At 48.2% G+C, this 19,686-nt stretch overlaps 1 protein-coding gene across 2 annotated transcripts in view; it reads left to right on the top strand.

Annotated features, from left to right (window-relative positions):
- Positions 1-19,686, top strand: part of EPB41L2 (erythrocyte membrane protein band 4.1 like 2) — a 132,842-nt gene that overhangs the window by 83,349 nt on the left and 29,807 nt on the right. For both annotated transcript variants that reach the window (XM_054393005.1, XM_054393004.1), the window contains exons 7-12: positions 2,527-2,602; positions 5,592-5,810; positions 6,538-6,625; positions 7,030-7,182; positions 9,378-9,475; positions 15,521-15,693. In XM_054393005.1, the coding sequence (XP_054248980.1) occupies positions 2,527-2,602; positions 5,592-5,810; positions 6,538-6,625; positions 7,030-7,182; positions 9,378-9,475; positions 15,521-15,693 (807 nt within the window). The remainder of the gene's footprint in view (positions 1-2,526; positions 2,603-5,591; positions 5,811-6,537; positions 6,626-7,029; positions 7,183-9,377; positions 9,476-15,520; positions 15,694-19,686) is intronic.

Genomic DNA, 19,686 nt, shown 5'->3' with positions numbered 1-19,686 from the left:
TACACAGAATCCCAGAATGCCAGGGGCTAGAAAGGACCTTAAAAGCTCATCCAGTCCAACCCCCCTGTCAGAGCAGGATCACCTGGAACAGATCACACAGGAACACATCCAGGTAGGGTTTGAATATCTGCAGAGAGGGAGACTCCACAACCCCCCTGGGCAGCCTGTTCCAGGGCTCTGTCACCCTCACAGGGACAAAATTTCACTTCATGTTTCCATGGAACTTCCTCTGGCTCAGCTTCCACCACTGCCCCTTGTGCTGGCATTGGGCATCACCCAGCAGAGCCTGGCTCCAGCCTCTGGGCACTCCCCCTGCACATCTTTATCACCAGCAAGGAGGTCACCCTCAGGCTCCTCCTCTCGAAGCTCCAGAGCCCTCAGCTCCCTCAGGCTCTCCTCACAAGTAAGATGTTCCACTGCCTGCAGCATCTTTGTGGCTCTGTGCTGGACTCTATCAAGCAGTTCCTTGAGGTCCTTCCTGAATGGAGGGGCCCAGATCAAATATTCAGAGGAATCATTCTCAGCAGTGAAGGGCACCTTACCTTGCTTTTTTTTTTTTCACCAAAGATTATTTTCACTGGGAGAAAAGAAGCAAGAGAAAGGAAAAAAAAGAAGTCTTGATAGCATTCTTCTTTCTTATGGTCTTCATAATCTTTAGTAGGTCTACAGTGCAGTGTTCCTCTCTTTGTGCTCAGAAAAGACACAACAAAACACAACTGTGTTTGCTTTCAAGCATCATGCAAGCCCCAACTATTCAGTTCTTTCCCAGGATCTGTTTTGGGCTTTTTTCTTCCATGTCTATGTCTGCATTGTTTAACAAAATCTGCTGCAATTATGGAAGTTCTACATTTTGTCAGGTTCTTAGGTACTTTACAGTGAGTGTGCTCCTCTTGCACATAGTGTTACAGTGCAGGGAGAGCAACAAGGGCTGGAGCAGCTCCAGGGGTGTTCAGCCTGGAGAAGAGAAGACCTGGAGGGACCTTAGAGCTGCCTTCAAGTACCTGAAGGGATCCTACAGAAGGTTGCAGAGGAACTTTTCCTGAGGGTGTCTGGAGACAGGGCAAGGGGGAATGGTTTGAAACTGAGGCAGAGCAGGGTTAGAGTGGAGCTGAGGGAGAAGTTCTTCCGTAGGAGGATGGTGAGACTCTGGCACAGGCTGCCCAGGGAGGATGTAGATGCCTCCTCCCTGGGGGTGTTGAAGGCTAGGCTGGATGAAGCCTTGAGCAACTGAGTCTAGTTGAGAGGTGTCCCTGCCCATGGCAGGCAGTTTGGAGTAGATGATCTCTGAGGTCCTTTCCAACCTAAGCCATTCTGTAATTCCAACATTATTGATGAGTGTCTCCAGCAATTCTTCAATTTGTTTAAAACCAGGACTAAAGGCAGCATTTTATGTTTTGTCAAATTATTCCTCCAGTTTTAAGCATGCTTTTGGTGTAGTGCAAGTGGTGTTAAGACTTCAAGCTCAGGGGAATTTAAACTTTAAATCCCATTGCTCTTAGAGTTGCTAGAAATGTTGCTTCTCCAAAACTGTTTTAAAGGAGGAATGGCTAAGGTTTGTGGGGTTTTTTTTGTTGTCCATGCATTCTGTATGAATAAGAAACATTTTGTTGTATCCAGCACAGACCTCATTTTGATATCTCCTCTCTGTAATTGTTGTAAACTCTTTCCAACTGTCAGTCAAGTTAAACAGGGGCAGGCTGGTGAGACCACAGCTGGAGGATTCTGTCCAGCTTGGGGCTCCCCAGTTCAAGAGGGACAGGGATCTGCTGGGGAGAGTCCAATGAACAGCTATGAGGATGATGAAGGGACTGGAACATTTCTGCTATCAAGAAAGGCTGAGAGCCCTGGGAATGTTTAGCCTGGAGAAGAGAAGGCTGAGAGGGGATTTGATCTGAGGGGTGGGGGGCAAGAAGAAGGGACCAGGCTCCTTGAGCGATGCCAAGTGACAGGAAAAGGAGCAATAGGTCCAAGCTGGAACCCAGGAAGTTCCACCTCAGCATGAGGAGAAACTGTGAGGGTGCTGGAGCCTGGAGCAGGCTGCCCAGAGAGGTTGTGGAGTCTCCTGCTCTGGAGACTTTCAAAACCTGCCGGGATGTGTTCCTGTGTGACCTGCCCTGGGGGGTTGGACTTGATCTCCAGAGATCCCTAACATTCTGTGATTCTATGATTCTATGACTGTCAGCCATAGAGGAGTGGGAAATAAAGGCAAATTCAGTCCAAGTGTCTTTGAACACAGAATGTCTTTAAAGTGTTACTATATTATGGTAGTTTTCAAATTAAAAGCATATTCTGATATCTCTATTACTGTAAAGCATTCTTTAAAAAGCATTTATCATCTGCTAACCTTTCACTGTATGGATGTGTGAGTTTCTATCTGACAATGAAAATAATCCTTGTTTCTTACTAATAGACTGTAAAAAGAGAGGGGAAAAAAGCTTTCTTCAGGATTTCAGTGGCTGCTTATTGCAGTAAGGTTCTTTGCTTCAACTGGCTTGACATTAATGATCAGACATTTTCCATGTTTAGGTTTGCCTTGGATATTCACCTTTAATGTGAAGTTTTATCCTCCTGACCCTTCCCAGTTGACTGAAGACATCACTAGGTATGCAAAGTTCCTAATTTTAAACTTTAAATTTCCTCTAATTTGAGGGTCATGTAAAATATCTTCTTCAGATTGTGAATGCCATACCAGTTTGGGCTGTTACTGTAGAACACTACAGATCTTCTCACATCAATTGCTTTTTGGAATAAGGTGGAAAAGGCAAGGTGAAAACTTCAGGAAGAAACCTGAGACAGAAGAATGAACTAAGTTGGGAAGGGACTTTTGACAAGGGCTTGTAGAGATGGGATGAGGGACAATGGCTTTGAGCTGGAGGAGGGGAGGTTGAGATTGGAGACAAGGAAAAAATTCTTTCCAGTGAGGGTGGTGAGAGACTGGCACAGGTTGCCCAGGGAGGTTGTGGATGTCCCCTCCCTGGAGGTGCTCAAACCTAAGTTGGATGAAGCCTTGAGCAAGCTGGGCTGGTGGGAGGTGTCCCTGCCTCTGGCAGGGGGTTGGAACTGGATGATCTTAAATGTCCCTTCCAACCCAAACCATTCTATGAATCTTTGAATAAGTGAAGCTGTGATTTGGGCAGGAGCTAGATGGGAATGATCATACTTGAAAGAAGCCACTGGTTTGTTGTTGGGCTGCTGGTTTATGACATAGGAAATGGAGGAGTACTGACTGAAGAGTGAAGCTTAGGGCAGCCAAAGTTCTTCAGCCATGATGTTGGCTGGCTTGGTGGACAGGTAGTTGTGTATATATGCAGCAAGTAAAACCATACAACTTAATAAAGCCTGGAAAACTTAGAATGGAATGGGTTGGAAGGGACCTTGAAGATGGTTTAGGTATTAGAAAATACCTAGAATCTGGTGGATGCTAGGCTGCTGAAAAGTAGCAGTGGGTAGCCTGCAGGAAATTGCCACTCATTGTTACAGGAAATGGGAATCCTAAACCTTCAGTGTTGATTTGGAGCTTGCAGACTGCTGGGGCTGTGCTACTGCACACTGCATCACAGCAGGCTGCTGCACAGAATGAGAGAGCTGCACAAATGCACATGAAGAAGAGTGACCAGCAGGTCTAGGGAGGTTCTTCTCCCCAGCTACTCTGCCCTGGTGAGATCACATCTGGAGTACTGTGTCCAGTTCTGTGCTCCCCAGTTCAAGAGGGGCAAGAGTCCACTGGAGAGAGTCCAACAGAGGCTACAGGGATGCTGAAGGGCCTGGAACATCTGTGTGCTGAGGAAAGGCTGAGAGCCCTGGGGTGGTTAGCCTGGAGAAGAGAAGGCTGAGAGGGGATCTGATCAATGGTTACAAATATCTGAGGGGTGGGGGATAAGAAGGGGCCAGGCTCCTTGCAGTGGTGTCCTGGGATAGGACAAGGGGCAGTGGACACAAACTGGAACCCAGGAAGTTTCACCTCAACAGGAGGAGAAACTTCTTTGTTGTGAGGCTACTGGAGGCCTGGAGCAGGCCCAGAGAGGTTGTGGAGTCTCCTTCTCTGGAGGCTTTCAAGACCCATCTGGATGTGTTCCTGTGTGTCCTACCCTGGGTGACCCTGCTCTGGACTGGATGATCCCCAGAGGTCCCTTCCAACCCCTACCATGCTGTGATTCTGTGTATTCCTGCAAACAGCCTAAGACACATACTGCACTGCACATTAAAAGGAGCTGTCTGTTCTGAGAATTTTCAGTGAGTTGATTGGATTTTGAGTTGTGTTTTAACTGATAAAAGCATTTTTATGCTTATAACTTAAAGCTAGATTCTTTAGAATTTCAGCTTCCTTTGTAAAGCTTCTTTCCTTGTTTTCATTAAAATCTGTGCAGACATTGGATGTCTCCTGACTGCTACTTTGTAAAGTTGGTAGAAGGCTGTATGCAGTACATGAAATATTAAACTCTTATCCATGCATGGTGTAAGGCAGGCAGTTGTGGGTTCAGTACTAAAAAGGATTTCTTTTGTGTCTTACAGAACTTGATTAGCACATGAGCTGCACAGGATATAAAAGTCAGAATTTTAAAGCCAAAGGGAAATGTCAGAGGAAATGCATGGAGATTTTATTAGATACCTGCAGGCTACAATGGGAACTGAAGGAGTTCCTCAGTCAGCTTTTGTTGTAAACTAGACACAGTTTTTCATTCATTTCTCTTAGAAATCAGGTTTTTTTTCCTGCTCCTCACATTATTTCTGAAAGTAACATTGATTCTTAAAAAGGGAATGGAAGTATGGAAATAACTGTCAAAGAAGAAAAGGCCTTGGGGGTGCTGCTGGATCAACATGAGCCACTAGTGTCCACTTGCAGCCCAGAGAGTCAAGCAGAGCCTGGGCTGCAGCAAGAGAAGTGTGGCCAGCAGGGCCAGGGAGGGGATTCTCCCCCTCTGCTCTGCTCTGCTCTGCTGAGACCACACCTGGAGCTCTGTTCTGGAGCCTCTATTACAGGAAAGATCTGGAGGTGGTGGAAGGTGTCCAGAGAAGGGCCATGAGGATGAGCAGAGGGCTGGAGCTGCTCTGCTCTGGAGACAGCCTGAGAGAGGCTCCTAGGAGACCTTCTTGTGGCCTTCCAGTATCTGAAGGGGGCTCCAAGAAAGCTGGGGAGGGACATTTTAGGGTGTCAGGGAGTGATAGAACTGGGAGGGATGGAGCAAAACTAGAAATGGGGAGATTCAGATTGGATGTTAGGAAGAAGTTGTTCCCATGAGGGTGGTGAGACACTGGAGCAGGTTGCCCAGGGAGGTGGTGGAAGCCTCATCCCTGGAGGTTTTTGCAGCCAGGCTGGATGTGGCTGTGAGCAACCTGCTGTAGTGTGAGGTGTCCCTGCCCATGGCAGGGGGATTGGAACTGGATGAGCCTTGAGGTCCCTTCCAGCCCTGACAATTCTGTGATTCTATAATGTAAGACATAACAAATTAGCAATTCCCTGTCTGAATTTAAAATCTGCTGCTGTGATCACCTGATCCTGCTAAGTTCTGCCCTCTCTCTCAGGCACTTGCTGTTGGTAACACCTGTTCTGGTTTTGTTTTGCTCAGGCTTTTGTCCCCTTTGTCTTGCAGATATTTCTTGTGCCTACAGCTCCGCCAGGACATCGCTTCGGGCCGCCTGCCCTGCTCCTTTGTGACTCATGCCCTCCTGGGGTCCTACACTCTGCAGGCTGAGCTGGGTGACCATGACCCAGAGGAGCACCACAGTGACTATATCAGTGAATTCCAGTTTGCACCCAACCAAACTCCAGAAATGGAAGAGAAAGTAGCTGAGCTACACAAAACACACAGGTGGGAGGTGCTGAAATCCTCCTGCTTTGCCATGGCTCTGTCAGTTCTTTGAAGAGCAGGTGTGGAACTGCCAAGCTGAGCTATTACTACTTTGGAAAGCTTTTGCTGTGTGACCAGAACCTCTTCCTTTCATGTATTTAAAATACTCAGTTTGAATTAGCCTCTAGAAGGAGAGCTTTTGGAGAAAATGTGATCTGACCATCTGCATTAGTCTAAGCAATCTACAGCTAGAGTATTTTGAAAGCAAAGGTGCAAATCTCTACTAAAGGAATATAATCTGCTCTAAAAGGATGTCTCCTCCTGGTGCCCTACAGTATCTGAAGGGGGCTGCAAGAAAGCTGGGGAGGGACTTTTTAGGATGTCAGGGAGTCATAGGACTGGAGGGATGGAGCAAAACTAGAAGTGGGGAGATTCAGATTGGATGTTAGGAAGAAGTTCTTCCCCAACTGAGACACTGGAACTGGATGCCCAGGGCTTCCACCACCTCCCTGGAGGTTTTTGCAGCCAGGCTGGATGTGGCTGTGAGCAACCTGCTGTGGTGTGAGGTGTCCCTGCCCATGGCAGGGGGTTGGAACTGGATGAGCCTTGAGCTCCCTTCCAACCCTGACCATTCTGTGATTCTATGATACAAACAGAGGGTTTGCTATGTGTCTGAACTGTAAATTCCACTCAGTTTTCATTCTCTGTTCTTTTGTCAATAACCTCAAGGCTTATTCAATGCTTTCAGGGGCTTGACTCCAGCACAGGCAGATTCCCAGTTCCTAGAAAATGCTAAGAGACTCTCCATGTATGGAGTGGATTTACATCATGCCAAGGTACTGGGGATTGATTTGGGTTTTGTTTGGTTTAAGGTACTCATGCTTAGTATTAAAGAACATAGCTTATATAGATAATAAAACTTTCCATACCCTCAGTGAGATCTCCAGTGGCATCTAAAGCCATTAGTGAGAGTCCAAGGCCCTTCCTATGAAGTTAATAGACTTGTCCATTTCTGCTTTAAGAATCTCCTTGGAGCTTTCTCTTCTCCAGGCTCCACAGACCCAACTCCCACAGCCTGTCCCCACAGGAGAGGTGCTCCAGCCCTCCCCTCATTGTCACATCACACTGCTAGGGTCTTCCAGGTTCAGATATGAAACAAGTCCCATCTGATTTATTCCCAGTGAGAATCCCTTGTTTGGAATGTTCCCAAGCTGATATGCCCTTGTCTCACACGTGGCAGGACTCTGAAGGTGTGGATATCATGCTGGGGGTGTGTGCTAACGGACTGCTCATTTACAAAGACAGACTCCGGATCAATCGCTTCGCCTGGCCAAAAATCCTGAAGATTTCCTACAAGCGAAGTAATTTCTACATCAAAGTCAGGCCAGCAGAAGTAAGTAGCCCCTTCCTGTCTTGTTTCTTTCGTGAGATCATTTCTATCCAGGAACAAGGAAACATCCTCCCTTTTTTTACCCAGAGGCCTCACAGACTTATGTTTTAATTTCCTCTTCAGATTCTGTGCTCGTCTTCAGGAGATGCAAACCCAGAAGCAGCAAATCTCTTTTCTTTTGCTGCTAAGTGCAGTCTTGTCCTTTGTTACCAAGGGAAGCCAGCGCCACTGCCCTTGTTCTTACTGTCTACACAAGTTTGCAGCCCTGGGACACAGCCAGCTTCTCTTCCTCTTTGAATATAATTGTTCCCCAAATGTCAACACGTCTAGTCTAGGCTGTAACCAAAGGCTTGAGCTGTCCTGGAGGACAAGGTAGCTCTTTCTGTTGGCTGCTGTGGAACAGTGAATTCAGCTTCCTTTTCTAATGCTGTTACAAGCTTGGGGGGAGTTGCTGAAGGCAGGGGCATTAGGATTCGAACACCTTGTGACACCAGATGTAACAAAACACCAACCACTGTAATGCTTTTTCAGGTGATACTGTACAATGTTTAAGGTAGTGTTGTGGGTTTAAGACTGGATGTCTTAACCATGGAGCTGAAAGTCCTCCAAGTACAGGAGAGGTGCAGGGAGGTGGACACAGAAAATGTAATCTTTGGTTATTTCGTCCCATATGGTCGAGGGAGGGGATTCTCCCCCTCTGCTCCACTCTGCTGAGCTGGAGCTCTGGGTCCAGTTCTGGAGCCTCTGTTCCAGGAAGGATCTGGAGGTGCTGGAAGGTGTCCAGAGAAGGGCCATGAGGATGAGCAGAGGGCTGGAGCTGCTCTGCTCTGGAGACAGACTGAGAGAGTTGGGGTTGTGTAGTCTGGAGAAGAGAAGGCTCCAAGGAGACCTTCTTGTGGCCTTCCAGTATCTGAAGGGGGCTCCAAGAAAGCTGGGGAGGGACTTTTGAGGGTGTCAGCGAGTGATAGGACTGGGGGGAATGGAGTAAAACTAGAAATTCAGGTTGGGTGCTGGGTAGAAGTTGTTCCCCATGAGGGTGGTGAGAGACTGGCACAGGTTGCCCAGGGAGGTGGTGGAAGCCTCATCCCTGGAGGTTTTTGCAGCCAGGTTGGATGTGGCTGTGAGCAACCTGGGCTGCTGTGAGGTGTCCCTGCCCATGGCAGGGGGGTTGGAACTGGCTGAGCCTTGAGGTCCCTTCCAGCCCTGACAATTCTGTGATTCTATGACAATTCCTGCATCTCCCCTTTATAATTGAGCTGCATAGGCTATTCTCCCCCTTCTCACTCTCTCTTTGCTCCCATCTGGACATTATCTCTTGTGGGGAGGTTTGAGGCCTGGCATGGCTCTGGCAGAGCTAATATTTACTGTGTCATTTGGGCCTGGGTAAGGAGGTATGGGGGGAGTGAGCATTGAGGCCTGGTGGGGGGAAGGTTTTGGTAGGTTCTGGCCTAGTGAGATTTTGGTAAGCCCAGGAGAGAACTGTGCTGAGGCAAAATATGGATTTGTGTATTTTGTATGGTTTTGCATATAGTTGTGAATAGTTCTTCCATTTAAATTCCCAATTCTTTCCAGTCCTGTGTGGAGAGTTTTCTTTTACTCCTTTGGGGAGGGGTAAAAGAGCTTCTGTCTGCTCTCTAAAACTACACCTTACTGTGTTAATAAATAAAGCAAAAGAGAAGTCTAAATCCCAATCTTACAATACTAACATTGTAGTTTGGTAAGTTTTGGAGCACAGATCCATTGTTCTTGGGCTCTCTGATGGGACAGAACTGGAATCTTTTTGCTAAGGAGCTGTTAGGTAGTGAAACAGACCAGGGAAGCTTAGCAGTGCAGTATGGATCTCATTAAATCCAAGGAGGCTGTGCAGCACAAGCTGCAGGACAATTGTTTCCTGGAGTTTAATAATAAATACATTGGGCAGAAAATCAGCAAGGAACACTAAAGTATTATTGGATTTCTCAGAAGAGTCATTAGTAGAGACAGGAAGTGATAATGTGATAATTACACTTCCTGACTACCTGACAAGTATCATTTTCCTAAAAGGCTGGAAATTCTGATTTCCTTTTTATTATTGATTTTTGGAAATGTTCTGAGAAGAGAATTACAGCTCCTTGCAGTAATGGAACCATCTGAACCCTGCTTGCTAGTCAGTAGGCAGCTTAAGGAAATGGGTTAATGTCTTTGTGGCTTCTTTCCAGCTGGAGCAGTTTGAGAGCACTATTGGGTTCAAGCTGCCAAACCATCGTGCTGCTAAGAGGCTATGGAAGGTTTGTGTGGAGCACCATACTTTCTTCAGGTAAAAGAGAATTCTCTGCTTCCCCCACATTTGCCAGGCATGCTCAGATCTTTCTTTTAAAAAGTAGAGAAGACTTCCCACCCCTTTGCATCTCATTTCTCAGAGCAGTAACAGCTCAGGCTAAAGACACTCTTAACACTCATTGGCCACAGATTCCCAGTTCTGAAAGTCTCCAGGACACTGAACTGCTTTGTTGACATTTTCAGAGTGCTAACCCTGCAAAAAAGGCTTCTCAGTACTTCAGGGGTGGGTGGCAGGAGGGTGGGGCCAGTTCATGTTCAGTGGTCCCCAGTGACAGGACAAGGGGTGATGGGCACAAACTGGAGCATAACAACTCCCATCTGAACAAGAGGAGGGGATTGGACTCCATCTCCAGAGGTCCCTTCCAACCTCTACCATTCTCTGATTCTGTGAACCTCTTTATGTTAGAGGGGGAACTTCTTTACTGTAAGGGTCACAGAGCCCTGGAGCAGGCTGCCCAGAGAGGTTGTGGAGTCTCCTCTGGAGACTTTCAGACCCCATCTGGATGTGTTCCTGTGTGACCTGCACTAGATTCTATGGTTATATGATCCTGCTCTGGCAGGGGGGTGGACTTGATGATCTCCAGAGGGTCCCTTCCAACCCCCAACGTCCTGTGATATTTTCCTGTGATATTTAAGGGTGACAGAGTCCTGGAGCAGGCTGCCCAGAGAGGTGCTGGAGTGTCCCTCTCTGGAGGCATACAACCCACATGGATGTGTTCCTGCAGTCCCCTTATGGTCCCCTTCTACTGTAAATGTTGATAGAAGATTATTACTTTCCTTCATGTTTGATTGACTTAATTAGTTAAGCTTATTAAGATGCACCCTTTTATTCTTCTTGTAATGTTTGAAGTCTGCTCTGGCTGCTGCTGTCTGTTACCACAAACAGCAAACAGTTCTGTCTGCAGTGAAAAGTTTATCAATGCTCTTCAAATACTCTCTAGTGATTTGCTCTGCTGGCAAGCTGTAATAAAATGGACCTGAAGACAGAAACCTCAAATCCTATGGAAGTAAAAAGTCCTAAACCAAGAACTACAAGCAGGCTGCAGAGGGACTCTTCCCAAAGGCCAGCAGTGACAGGACCAGGGGCAATGGTTTGAAATAAGAGCAGAGCAGATTGAGATTGGATATGAGGAACAAGTTCTTTGCCATGAGGGTAGTGGAACACTGCAACAGGTTGCCCAGGGAGGTGGTTGAGGCTCCATCCCTAGGGATATTCAAGGTGAGGCTGGACAGGGCTCTGGGCAACCTGATCTAGTGGAGGATGTCCCTGCTGACTGCAGGGGTGTTGGACTGGATGAGCTTTGGAAGTCCCTCCCAACCCAAACCATTCCATGATTTGCAAATATAAAACTTCTGGGTAGTGTTAACATCTATTAAATAATCTTCCTACAGAAATTCTGACATAATCAAAACAATTGGATTTTATTCCAGTCAGAAGTGGTTTATCCTAACCAGGAATAACATCATAATGGAAGTCATATAACAAATACTTGAATCATTCTATACAATCCATACACTCAGCTGATGTCATCATGGACAAGATCCTCAGGAACTCTCAACATGATTTAAAAATGGTAAAATAAATCCAGCTCTGTTTCTCTCAGAAAGTAAAAAGCAAAAATCAGTTGCTACAGTGCAAGAGACTGGAGCTCATGCAGAGCATGTATAAAGCCTGTGTGTACTGCAGGAAACTATCCCAGAATCACAGAATGTTAGGGGCTGGAAGGGACCTTCAAAGCTCATCCAGTCCAATCCCCCTGCCCTAGGTGACCCTAGAGTCACCTACAGCAGATCACACAGAAGCATATCCAGGCAGGTCTTGAGTATCTCCAAATGTTGAACTATGTTCAACCTAGATGTACAGTTTGGCTTCCAGATCTCTTGGCATGCCCTGTATAACCCTGTAAGATTTTTTCTGTTGTCTCTTGCAATGTGTCAGGTTTTCCCAAATAATGACAGGAAGATTCAGATTTGTACAATGTAAGAGAAGGTCAGACAGCATAGGAAATAATTTATACAAATTAAACGTTAAACCCTCCTGTAAAAAGAGCCTGGATGTGTGGTTTGCCCAGTGAGCATCAAGAGCTTGACTTTTTTTTCCCCTCTTTATTTATGTATCAAAATAATTCATCAAAATCTGATGATTTTTTTTAACCTGAAGCTGTGCACAGTGATTTCATAGAATCACAGACTGTTAGAGATTGGAAGAGACCTCTAGAGATCATCCAGTCCAACCCCCCTGCCAGAGCAGGGTCACCCAGGGCAGGTCACACAGAACACATCCAGGTGGGGTTGGAAAGTGTCCTCCTTCAAAACAATCCAAACCATATCATGGTGACACAACTCCTGATGCAAACTGGCTGGGTGCCCCAAACGGAGCTGTGGCTGTGGTCACCTGGATTGTGTCCTTGCTCAGCCACTGACCTGCTGTGTAGCCTTTTTCTGGGCATCTCCATACCTTTCCTTGTTCCATTGGTTGCCCAAAGATATGGCAGATACCCCATTGGAAACATTCCAGGACAAGTTGAACAGGGTTCTGAGCACCCTGTTCTACTTGAAGATGGCCCTGCAGTGGGGGATTGAGGTTGGACTGGATGATCTTTAAGGTCCCTTCCAACCATTCTATGATTCTTCATTGAATATTACAACCAAGAGGCATTAGTACCTAGAATGTATCTACATCCATCTTTTAGTTAAGGTAACCTTGGTCTGTAACTCTGGATTTTAACCAATGGGTGCAGAAAACAGCTGACAATTGTGCTTTAGGATCTTCTACTGGAAATTGTCATGGCTGTTGCAGTGACTCCCCAGAATGTGTTAAAATGGTAGAAGCACAGCTTTCAGTTATTTGATGTAATAAAGCTTGCAGGACAAAAAATCCATTCAAATGCCCTTAATAAGGAGGTAATTAGTCCTCTTGGTTTTCCACATTAAAAGATTAAAAGTTTATCTCAGCAGGGTAGAGGATAAAAAAGGCAGTTAATGCTGCAGCCTTGCCAAGTCTGGAAAATAAGGAACAGAAAGAGCCTTGGAAAAAACCTCTTAGCCTTCTTCCTCTTAATGCATAATGCATCCCCTTGGAAACAATGTGGAGAGATGAGCCAAGGCCAGTGGGACAAGGGTCAACAAGGTCAGGTGCTGGGACCTGCTCTTGGGTCACAACAACCCTAGGAATACTTCAGGCTTGGGGAAAAGTGGCTGGAAAATGCCTGCAGAGAAAGACTTGGGGGTGTTGGTCAACAGCCAGGAAGATTAGCCAGAGTCTGCCCAGGTGGCCAAGAAGGCCACCAGCATCCTGGCCTGGATCAGCAATGGTGTGGCTAGCAGGAGCAGGAAAGTGATTTTCCCCCTGTACTCAGCACTGATGGTGAGTCCTGAAAGAGTTTGAGGAGCTGGAGCATGTCCAGAGAAGGGCAACCAAGCTGGGGAAGGGTCCGGAGAACAGGGCTGGGGAGCAGCAGCTGAGGGAGCTGGGGGTGTGGAGGAGGAAAGGCAGAGGGGAGACCTCATTGCTCTCTACAGCTCCTGAGAGGAGGTTGGAGCCAGGTGGGGGTTGGGCTCTGCTCCCTAGTCTCAGGTGACAGAAAGAGAGGAAATGTCCTGAAATTGTGCCAGGGGAGGGTTGGGTTGGAGATGAGGACAAATTTCTTTGCTGGAAGAGTGGTCAGGGAGGTGGTGGAGTCCCCATCCCTGGAGGTGTTCAAGAAAGGTGTGGCCATGGCACTTGTGGCCATGGTTTGGTGGCCATGGTGGGGTTGGGTTGCTGGTTGAACTCCATGATCTTGGAGGTCTTTCCCAACCCAAACAATTCTGTGACTATGATTTGCAGCACTCCATTGATCCAGGAAGCAAGATCAAAAGCCTTCTAGAGAAGCAGAGACTGGGGAGAGTTCCTGCAGCAATGGCTGCTCACCCTGCCAGCAAGGATGGCACTGGAGCAGCACCCTCAGTGCTGGAGCTGATGGCTCAGATTTCAAACCCAAAGTACAAGCAAGGAGTGTTAGATGAGTAAGGGCCTTAAGTCCTCATACTGAAAGAAGTTCAGGGAGGTGTAAAGGACTCATCTCTTCCAACTGGAGAGCAGAAGACTGAAAGGGGATTTAATAAATGTTTATAAATATCTGTGGGCTCGGTGTCAGTGAAGGAAGGGACAGGCTCTGCTCACTTGGGACAAGGGGCAATGGATGGAAACTCCAGCACAGGAAGTTCCACCTCAACATGAGGAGGAACTTCTTCACTGTGAGGGTCACAGTGCCCTGGAGCAGGCTACCCAGAGAGGTTGTGGAGTCTTCTTCTCTGGAGACTTTCACGACCCATCTGGACGTGTTCCTGTGCAACCTGCGCTGGCAGGAGGTTGGACTGGAAGATCTCCAGAGGTCCCTTCTAACCCCTAACATCCTCTGATCCTGTGAACTCCTGTAATGTCAAAAACTGGTGAACACAGAATCCCTTCCTGCAAATTCTGCCCCAGTGCTACTTGGACTTCCTGGCACCATCTCCAGCACAGAGGTGCACTAACAGCACTTGTGACTGAAGCTCTTTGTCACCCTTTTCACAACGTGTTGGTTTTCCTTTTCAGCACACATCAACCTACAGAAACCTAGAAAAGATTTGTATAAATGCCATTTTATAAATGATTTTAGCAGTGGCCACAGGGGTGTTGGGCAGTAGGGTGGACTTGCTGATCTTAGAGAGCTCTTCCAACCTTAATGATTCAATGATTGCAGAGAAACTGTAATCTGAACCTGCTTTGTTAAAAACTTCTAAAGCTTGGGTACCAGCTCTCCAGCCATCTCAATCTCTTCTTTTCACCTGCTCCAGCCCTCTATAGCTTTGGGATGCCATTCCCTAACTGAGGAGTAGCAGCTGCTGTATTGCTCCCTCAGTGCATGAGTGGCAGTGGAAGTGGGATGTGTAGTTTCCACTGTAAGTAGAGAGATCTAAGAGGTACTCCACATGGACCTGGAATGGCCTCAGCTGTCTGCAAAACCAAAAAAATAGTCAATTTAGCCAAGATAGCACTAAAAGCTAAGAATCCCAGGTGGCTGGTCACAGTGTGGACAATGTGATGGTCATCAGCATCACTCCAGCTCCAGCTGCAAACAATGACCAAGAGCATGCAATAGTTCTTGGAGTTGTGCCCAAACCAAGTGTGCTGAGCTGGAGCTGCAGGAGCTTTCTGCAGGTGAAGCACAGAATCACAGAATGTCAGGGGCTGGAAGGGACCTCAAGAGCTCATCCAGTCCAATCTCTGCCAGAGCAGGGTCACCTACAGCAGGTCACACAGGAACACATCCAGGCAGGTGTTGAATATCTGCAGAGTCCACATGCCCCCTGGACAGCCTGTTCCAGGGCTCTGTCACCCTCACAGTGAAATAATTCTTCCTCCTGTTTCCATGGAACTTCCTCTGGCTCAGCTTCCACCACTGCCCCTTGTGCTGGCATTGGACATCCCCCAGCAGAGCCTGGCTCCAGCCTCTGGGCACTCCCCCTGCACATCTTTATCACCAGCAATGAGGTCACCCTCAGGCTCCTCCTCTCCAAGCTACAGAGCCCTCAGCTCCCTCAGGCTCTCCTCCTAAGGAAGATGTTCCACTGCCTTCATCATTTTTGTGGCTCTGTGCTGGACTCTATCAAGCAGTTCCCCGAGGTCCTTCTTGACCTGAGGAGCCCAGAACTGGACACAATATTCCAGATGTGGCCTTAGCAGGGTAGAGGGGCAGGAAGAACCTCTCTCAATCTACTGACCACAGCCATTCTAATGCACCCCAGGCTGCCCTTGGCCTTCTTGGCCACCAGAGCACATTGCTGGCTCGTGGTCAACCTCCCATCCACCAGGACCCCCAGGTCCTCTTCCCTTTCACTGCTCTCCAGCAGCTCAGTCCCCAACCTCTCCTGCTCCATGGGGTTGTTCTTTCCTAGGTGCAAGACTTCCCCCTTGTCAAGCAGCTCTACAGCACCTCCCTAAGTATATAACGCAAAGCCTTTTCCGCTGGCTTCCCCGGTGTTTCTTTCGTTGCAGGCTGGTGTCCCCGGAGCAGCCAGCCAAGGCCAGGTTCCTGTCGCTGGGTTCCAAGTTCCGCTACAGCGGGCGCACGCAGGCGCAGTCGCGGCAGGCCAGCAGCCTCATCGACCGCCCCGCCCCCGTCTTCCCGCGCGCCTCCAGCAGGCGCGGCCCCGGCAGCCTGGACGGAGGTAAGGGCTCGGCCCCGGGCCGTGCTGGCACCCGCTGGCGTCACCCCCGGCTGACCAGCACCTTGCTGGCGATGTCATGCAGTCATAGAGGCATCGAATGGTCTGGGTTGGAAGGGAGCTCCCGATGTCATCCAGTCCAATCCCCCTGCAGTCAGCAGGGACATCCTCCACTAGATCAGGTTGTCCAGAGCCTTGTCCAGCCTCACCTTGAATATCTCCAGGGATGGAACCTCAACCACCTCCCTGGACAACCTGTTCCAGTGTTCCACCACCCTCATAGTAAAGAACTTGTTCATAACATCCAACCTAAATCTGTTTTTTTTCCAGTTTGAAGCCACTGCTCCTGGTCCTGTCCCTGCAGGCCTTTGCAAACAGTCTTGCTCCATCCTTCTTGTAGCCCCCTTCAGGTACTGGAAGGCTGCTGTTAGGTCTCCCTGGAGCCTGCTCCAGGCTGAACACCCCCAGCTCCCTCAGCCTCTCTTTGTAGCAGAGCTGCTCCAACTCCCTGATCATTTTGGTGGCCCTCCTCTGGACCCTCTCCATAAGGTCTGTGTCCTTCCTATACTGAGGGCTCCAGAGCTGGGCACAGTGGCACAATCTCACCTCTCTGGATCTTCTGGCTATGCATTTCTGATGGGTGATCTGAGGAGCAGCCACTTTGGTTACTTGTCAGTTTCATGTGCCCTAAACATGAAGTAAAGTCACTGCCTAAATCATGTGGCACTGCTGCAGGGGATCCATAGAGGATACAGAGCATCTGTGTTCACTGCTCCTCTCTGTTCTGCAGGGCAGGTGTGCACTATGTGCCCTGCAGTACAACTGCTCAGCAGGGTCTTTGGGGCTCTGGATTGGCCTGAAGGGGTCTTGTGATGGTTTGAAACTGTCTCTTTAATTTTTCTTTGCAAAGTTCAAGCAGAGAAAGCTAAAGAGTGTAAATAAGTCACTATTGGGTGTAAGAAAGCAAAATAATGATTGTTCTAAACACTTCCATTGGACAGATAGAAATGTTTAAGAACTACTATTCAAAACAAAGTGGGGCAGTCTGCAGTCAGGGCAACTTGCTGGGCTGTCTAGCTGCTGTTTCTTTTTCTCTTCTGGCTGAAGATAACACACTGACCTTGGCGAGGTCACCAAAAAGCAAAGACAAAAAAAGTTGCTTTTCCTAGTTTTGTATCATTTTAAGACAGCAGTGGGCACTGGCAACCCAGAGGGCAGTTGTGTGCTGGGCTGCATCAAAGGCAGTCAGATCAATAGGACAGGGAGGGGATCTGCTCTGCTGAGACCCCTCCTGGAGCACTGCATCCTCAAGCAGCTCATGTTCAGTGAGAGAAGAGCAGCAGAGGGAACTGGGATTGTTTAATCTGGAGAAGAGGAGGCTGTTCTACAGCTCCCTGAAAGGAAGTTGGGGGTAAAAGAAGGAGAGGAAATGGCTTGAAATTGTGCCAGGGAAGGGTTAGGTTGGAGATGAGGACAAATTTCTTTGCTATAAGAGTGGTCAGGGATTGGAAGAGGCTGCCCAAAGAGGTGGTGGAGTCCCCGTCCCTGGAGGTGTTCTGGAAAGGTGTGGCTGTGGCACTTGGGGAGATGGTTCAAAGGCCATGGTGGGGTTGGGTTGGTGTTGGACTGGATGATCTCAGCGGGCTTTTCCAACCTAAACACTTCTATGACTCTATGAATACAGATATGTACACATATATATTCAGGCCCAAACTTTCACTCTTACAGAACCATACAGTCAAACTTTTGAGCATAATGAAGCCTCATTCTTCGTGTGTTGTTTTTCCCCTCAGTCACCTTTGCTTCCCTCTCAAATGGAACCAGCTCTTTCTGGCAGCGTGGAAGGCATCTTGCTGGTGTTGCCATCTGCAGACGGTGTCATTGTTGCAACCTGTGTTCATTCAAAGTCAAATCCTGTTTCTTTCTCAAGAAATGTCCCAGGTGTGGGTTCACACTGTGAGTGTGGACTTCCAACAAGCAGTTCTGTGGTGGGCGCACCTGCACTGCCTGCCCTTAGTGAGCACTGTGTCCCATGCCAGTGTTCCTCAAAACTTGTCCTTGCAAGGGCTGCCCTTGCTCCACTCCCACCTCACCCTCACTAGAGGGGCTGCAGCATGCTGGAGGGAATGGGGTGAAAGGAATCTTAGGAAATTCAACAATCATGGAATCAGAATTGTCAGAGTTGGAAGGGACCCCAAGGATCATCCAGTTCGAACCCCCCTGCCGTGGGCAAGGACACCTCACACTAGAGCAGGTTGCCCAGAGCCAGATCCAACCTGCCCTTCAAAACCTCCAGGGATGAGGCTTCTACCACCTCCCTGGGCAACGTGTTCCAGTGTCTCACCACCCTCATGGTGAAGAACTTCCTCCTAACATCCAATCTGAATCTACCCATTTCTAGTTTTGCTCCATTCCTCCCAGTCCAGTTAGGCCTACCCGACAGCCTAAAAAGTCCCTCCCCAGATTTCTTGTAGCCCCCTTCAGATACTGGAAGGCCACAAGAAGGTCTCCTGGGAGCCTTCTCCTCTCCTGAGTGAACAGCCTCAACTCTCTCAGCCTGTCCTGAGGGGAGAGGTATTCCAGCCCTCTGATCAACCTTGTGGCCCTTAAAATGAAAGCAAAGTCCTGCAGCTGAGGAGGAGCACTACCAGTAGGTGCACTGGAAGCAGCTTTGCAGAAAAGGATCTGGGGACTCTCCTGCTGGACAAATTGAATGTGAGTCACCAGTGTGCCCTTGGAGCAAAGAAAGCCAGCTGTGAGCCATCTGTGTCCTGGGCTGTGTTAGCCAGAGCACAGCATATCAGAAGAAATTGTTCCTGTCCATGGAGTACTTCCTGAAGGCTGTATCTGGAGTACTGTGTCTATTGTTGCACTCCCCAGTGTTAGGTGGGCATTGACATATTGCCGTGAGGCCAGTAAGGGCCTGGTGTCCATAATACATGAGGAGAGGCTGAGAGGAATGTGGTACCTAAGCTTTCAGTGAGATACTGCTGTGTACAGCTACCTACAGGGACAGGATGAAGAAGACAGAGCCATGAGGTGCCCATGAGGCAGTGAAGGGGTGCCCTTGAGCTGAGGCACAACACATCTCAGGATTCATTTCTTCTGTTTAAAAAGATCTTGGATATGCTGAAAACTCAACTGAACAAGTCTCTGAACAACCTGCTCTAACTGGACCTGCTGTGAGCAGAGGGCTGGACTGACTTACCTCCAGAAGTTCCAGCCTAAGCTACTCCGTCAGGAGTTTGTGTCACATTAGGGATGTAAACCTCTGCTTGCTACCCAAGAGGGAATCAGAAGTTTAAATGCAACCCTGAAAGCCTAGTATCCCAAATCCCACGGTTGCCATCTGCTGGCCTTGTCTTCTCAGTAACTTGAGGAAGTCTCTGATGTGAAGCTGAGAGTGTTTTCAAAAGAAAATGCCCCTCAAAGGTACTCCAGGAGACACATCTTCCCCTCAACTTGGCTTTGTATAGCAAAGGCACATGGAGGCAGTGCAGAGGATGATGAATGAAGGTAAATGAAGCTAAATGGAATAAACTTCTCTCAAAGCTGTGTTTATTGAAGCTGCTGAAATTAATGGATTCTCCTGTCTCATTCCTGCTGTGGCGCCTGACCCTGGCAGCCATCCTGCACATTCATTCTGTTCTACTGCATCAAACAGCATCTGGAAGATTGTGCCCAGCTCTGGGCTCCCCAGTTCAAGAGGAACAGGGAAATACTGGAGAGAGTCCAACAGAGGTTATGAGGATGATGAAGGGACTGGAACATCTCTCCCATGAAGAAAGGCTGAGAGCCCTGGGGCTGTTTAGCCCAGAGAGGAGAAGGCTGAGAGGGGATCTGATCAATGGTTACAAATATCTGAGGGGTGGGTGTCAGGAAGGGGCCAGGCTCTTTGTCCTGGGATAGGACAAGGGGCAATAGATACATGAGCCCAGGAAGTTCCATCTCAGCATGAGGAGAAACTTCTTTGGTGTGAGGGTGCTAGAGCACTGG

This window comes from Indicator indicator, chromosome 27, assembly GCF_027791375.1.
Source record: "Indicator indicator isolate 239-I01 chromosome 27, UM_Iind_1.1, whole genome shotgun sequence".
In the NCBI taxonomy this organism is placed as follows: Eukaryota; Metazoa; Chordata; class Aves; order Piciformes; family Indicatoridae; genus Indicator; species Indicator indicator.
This window is presented reverse-complemented; position numbering and strand designations above follow the sequence as displayed.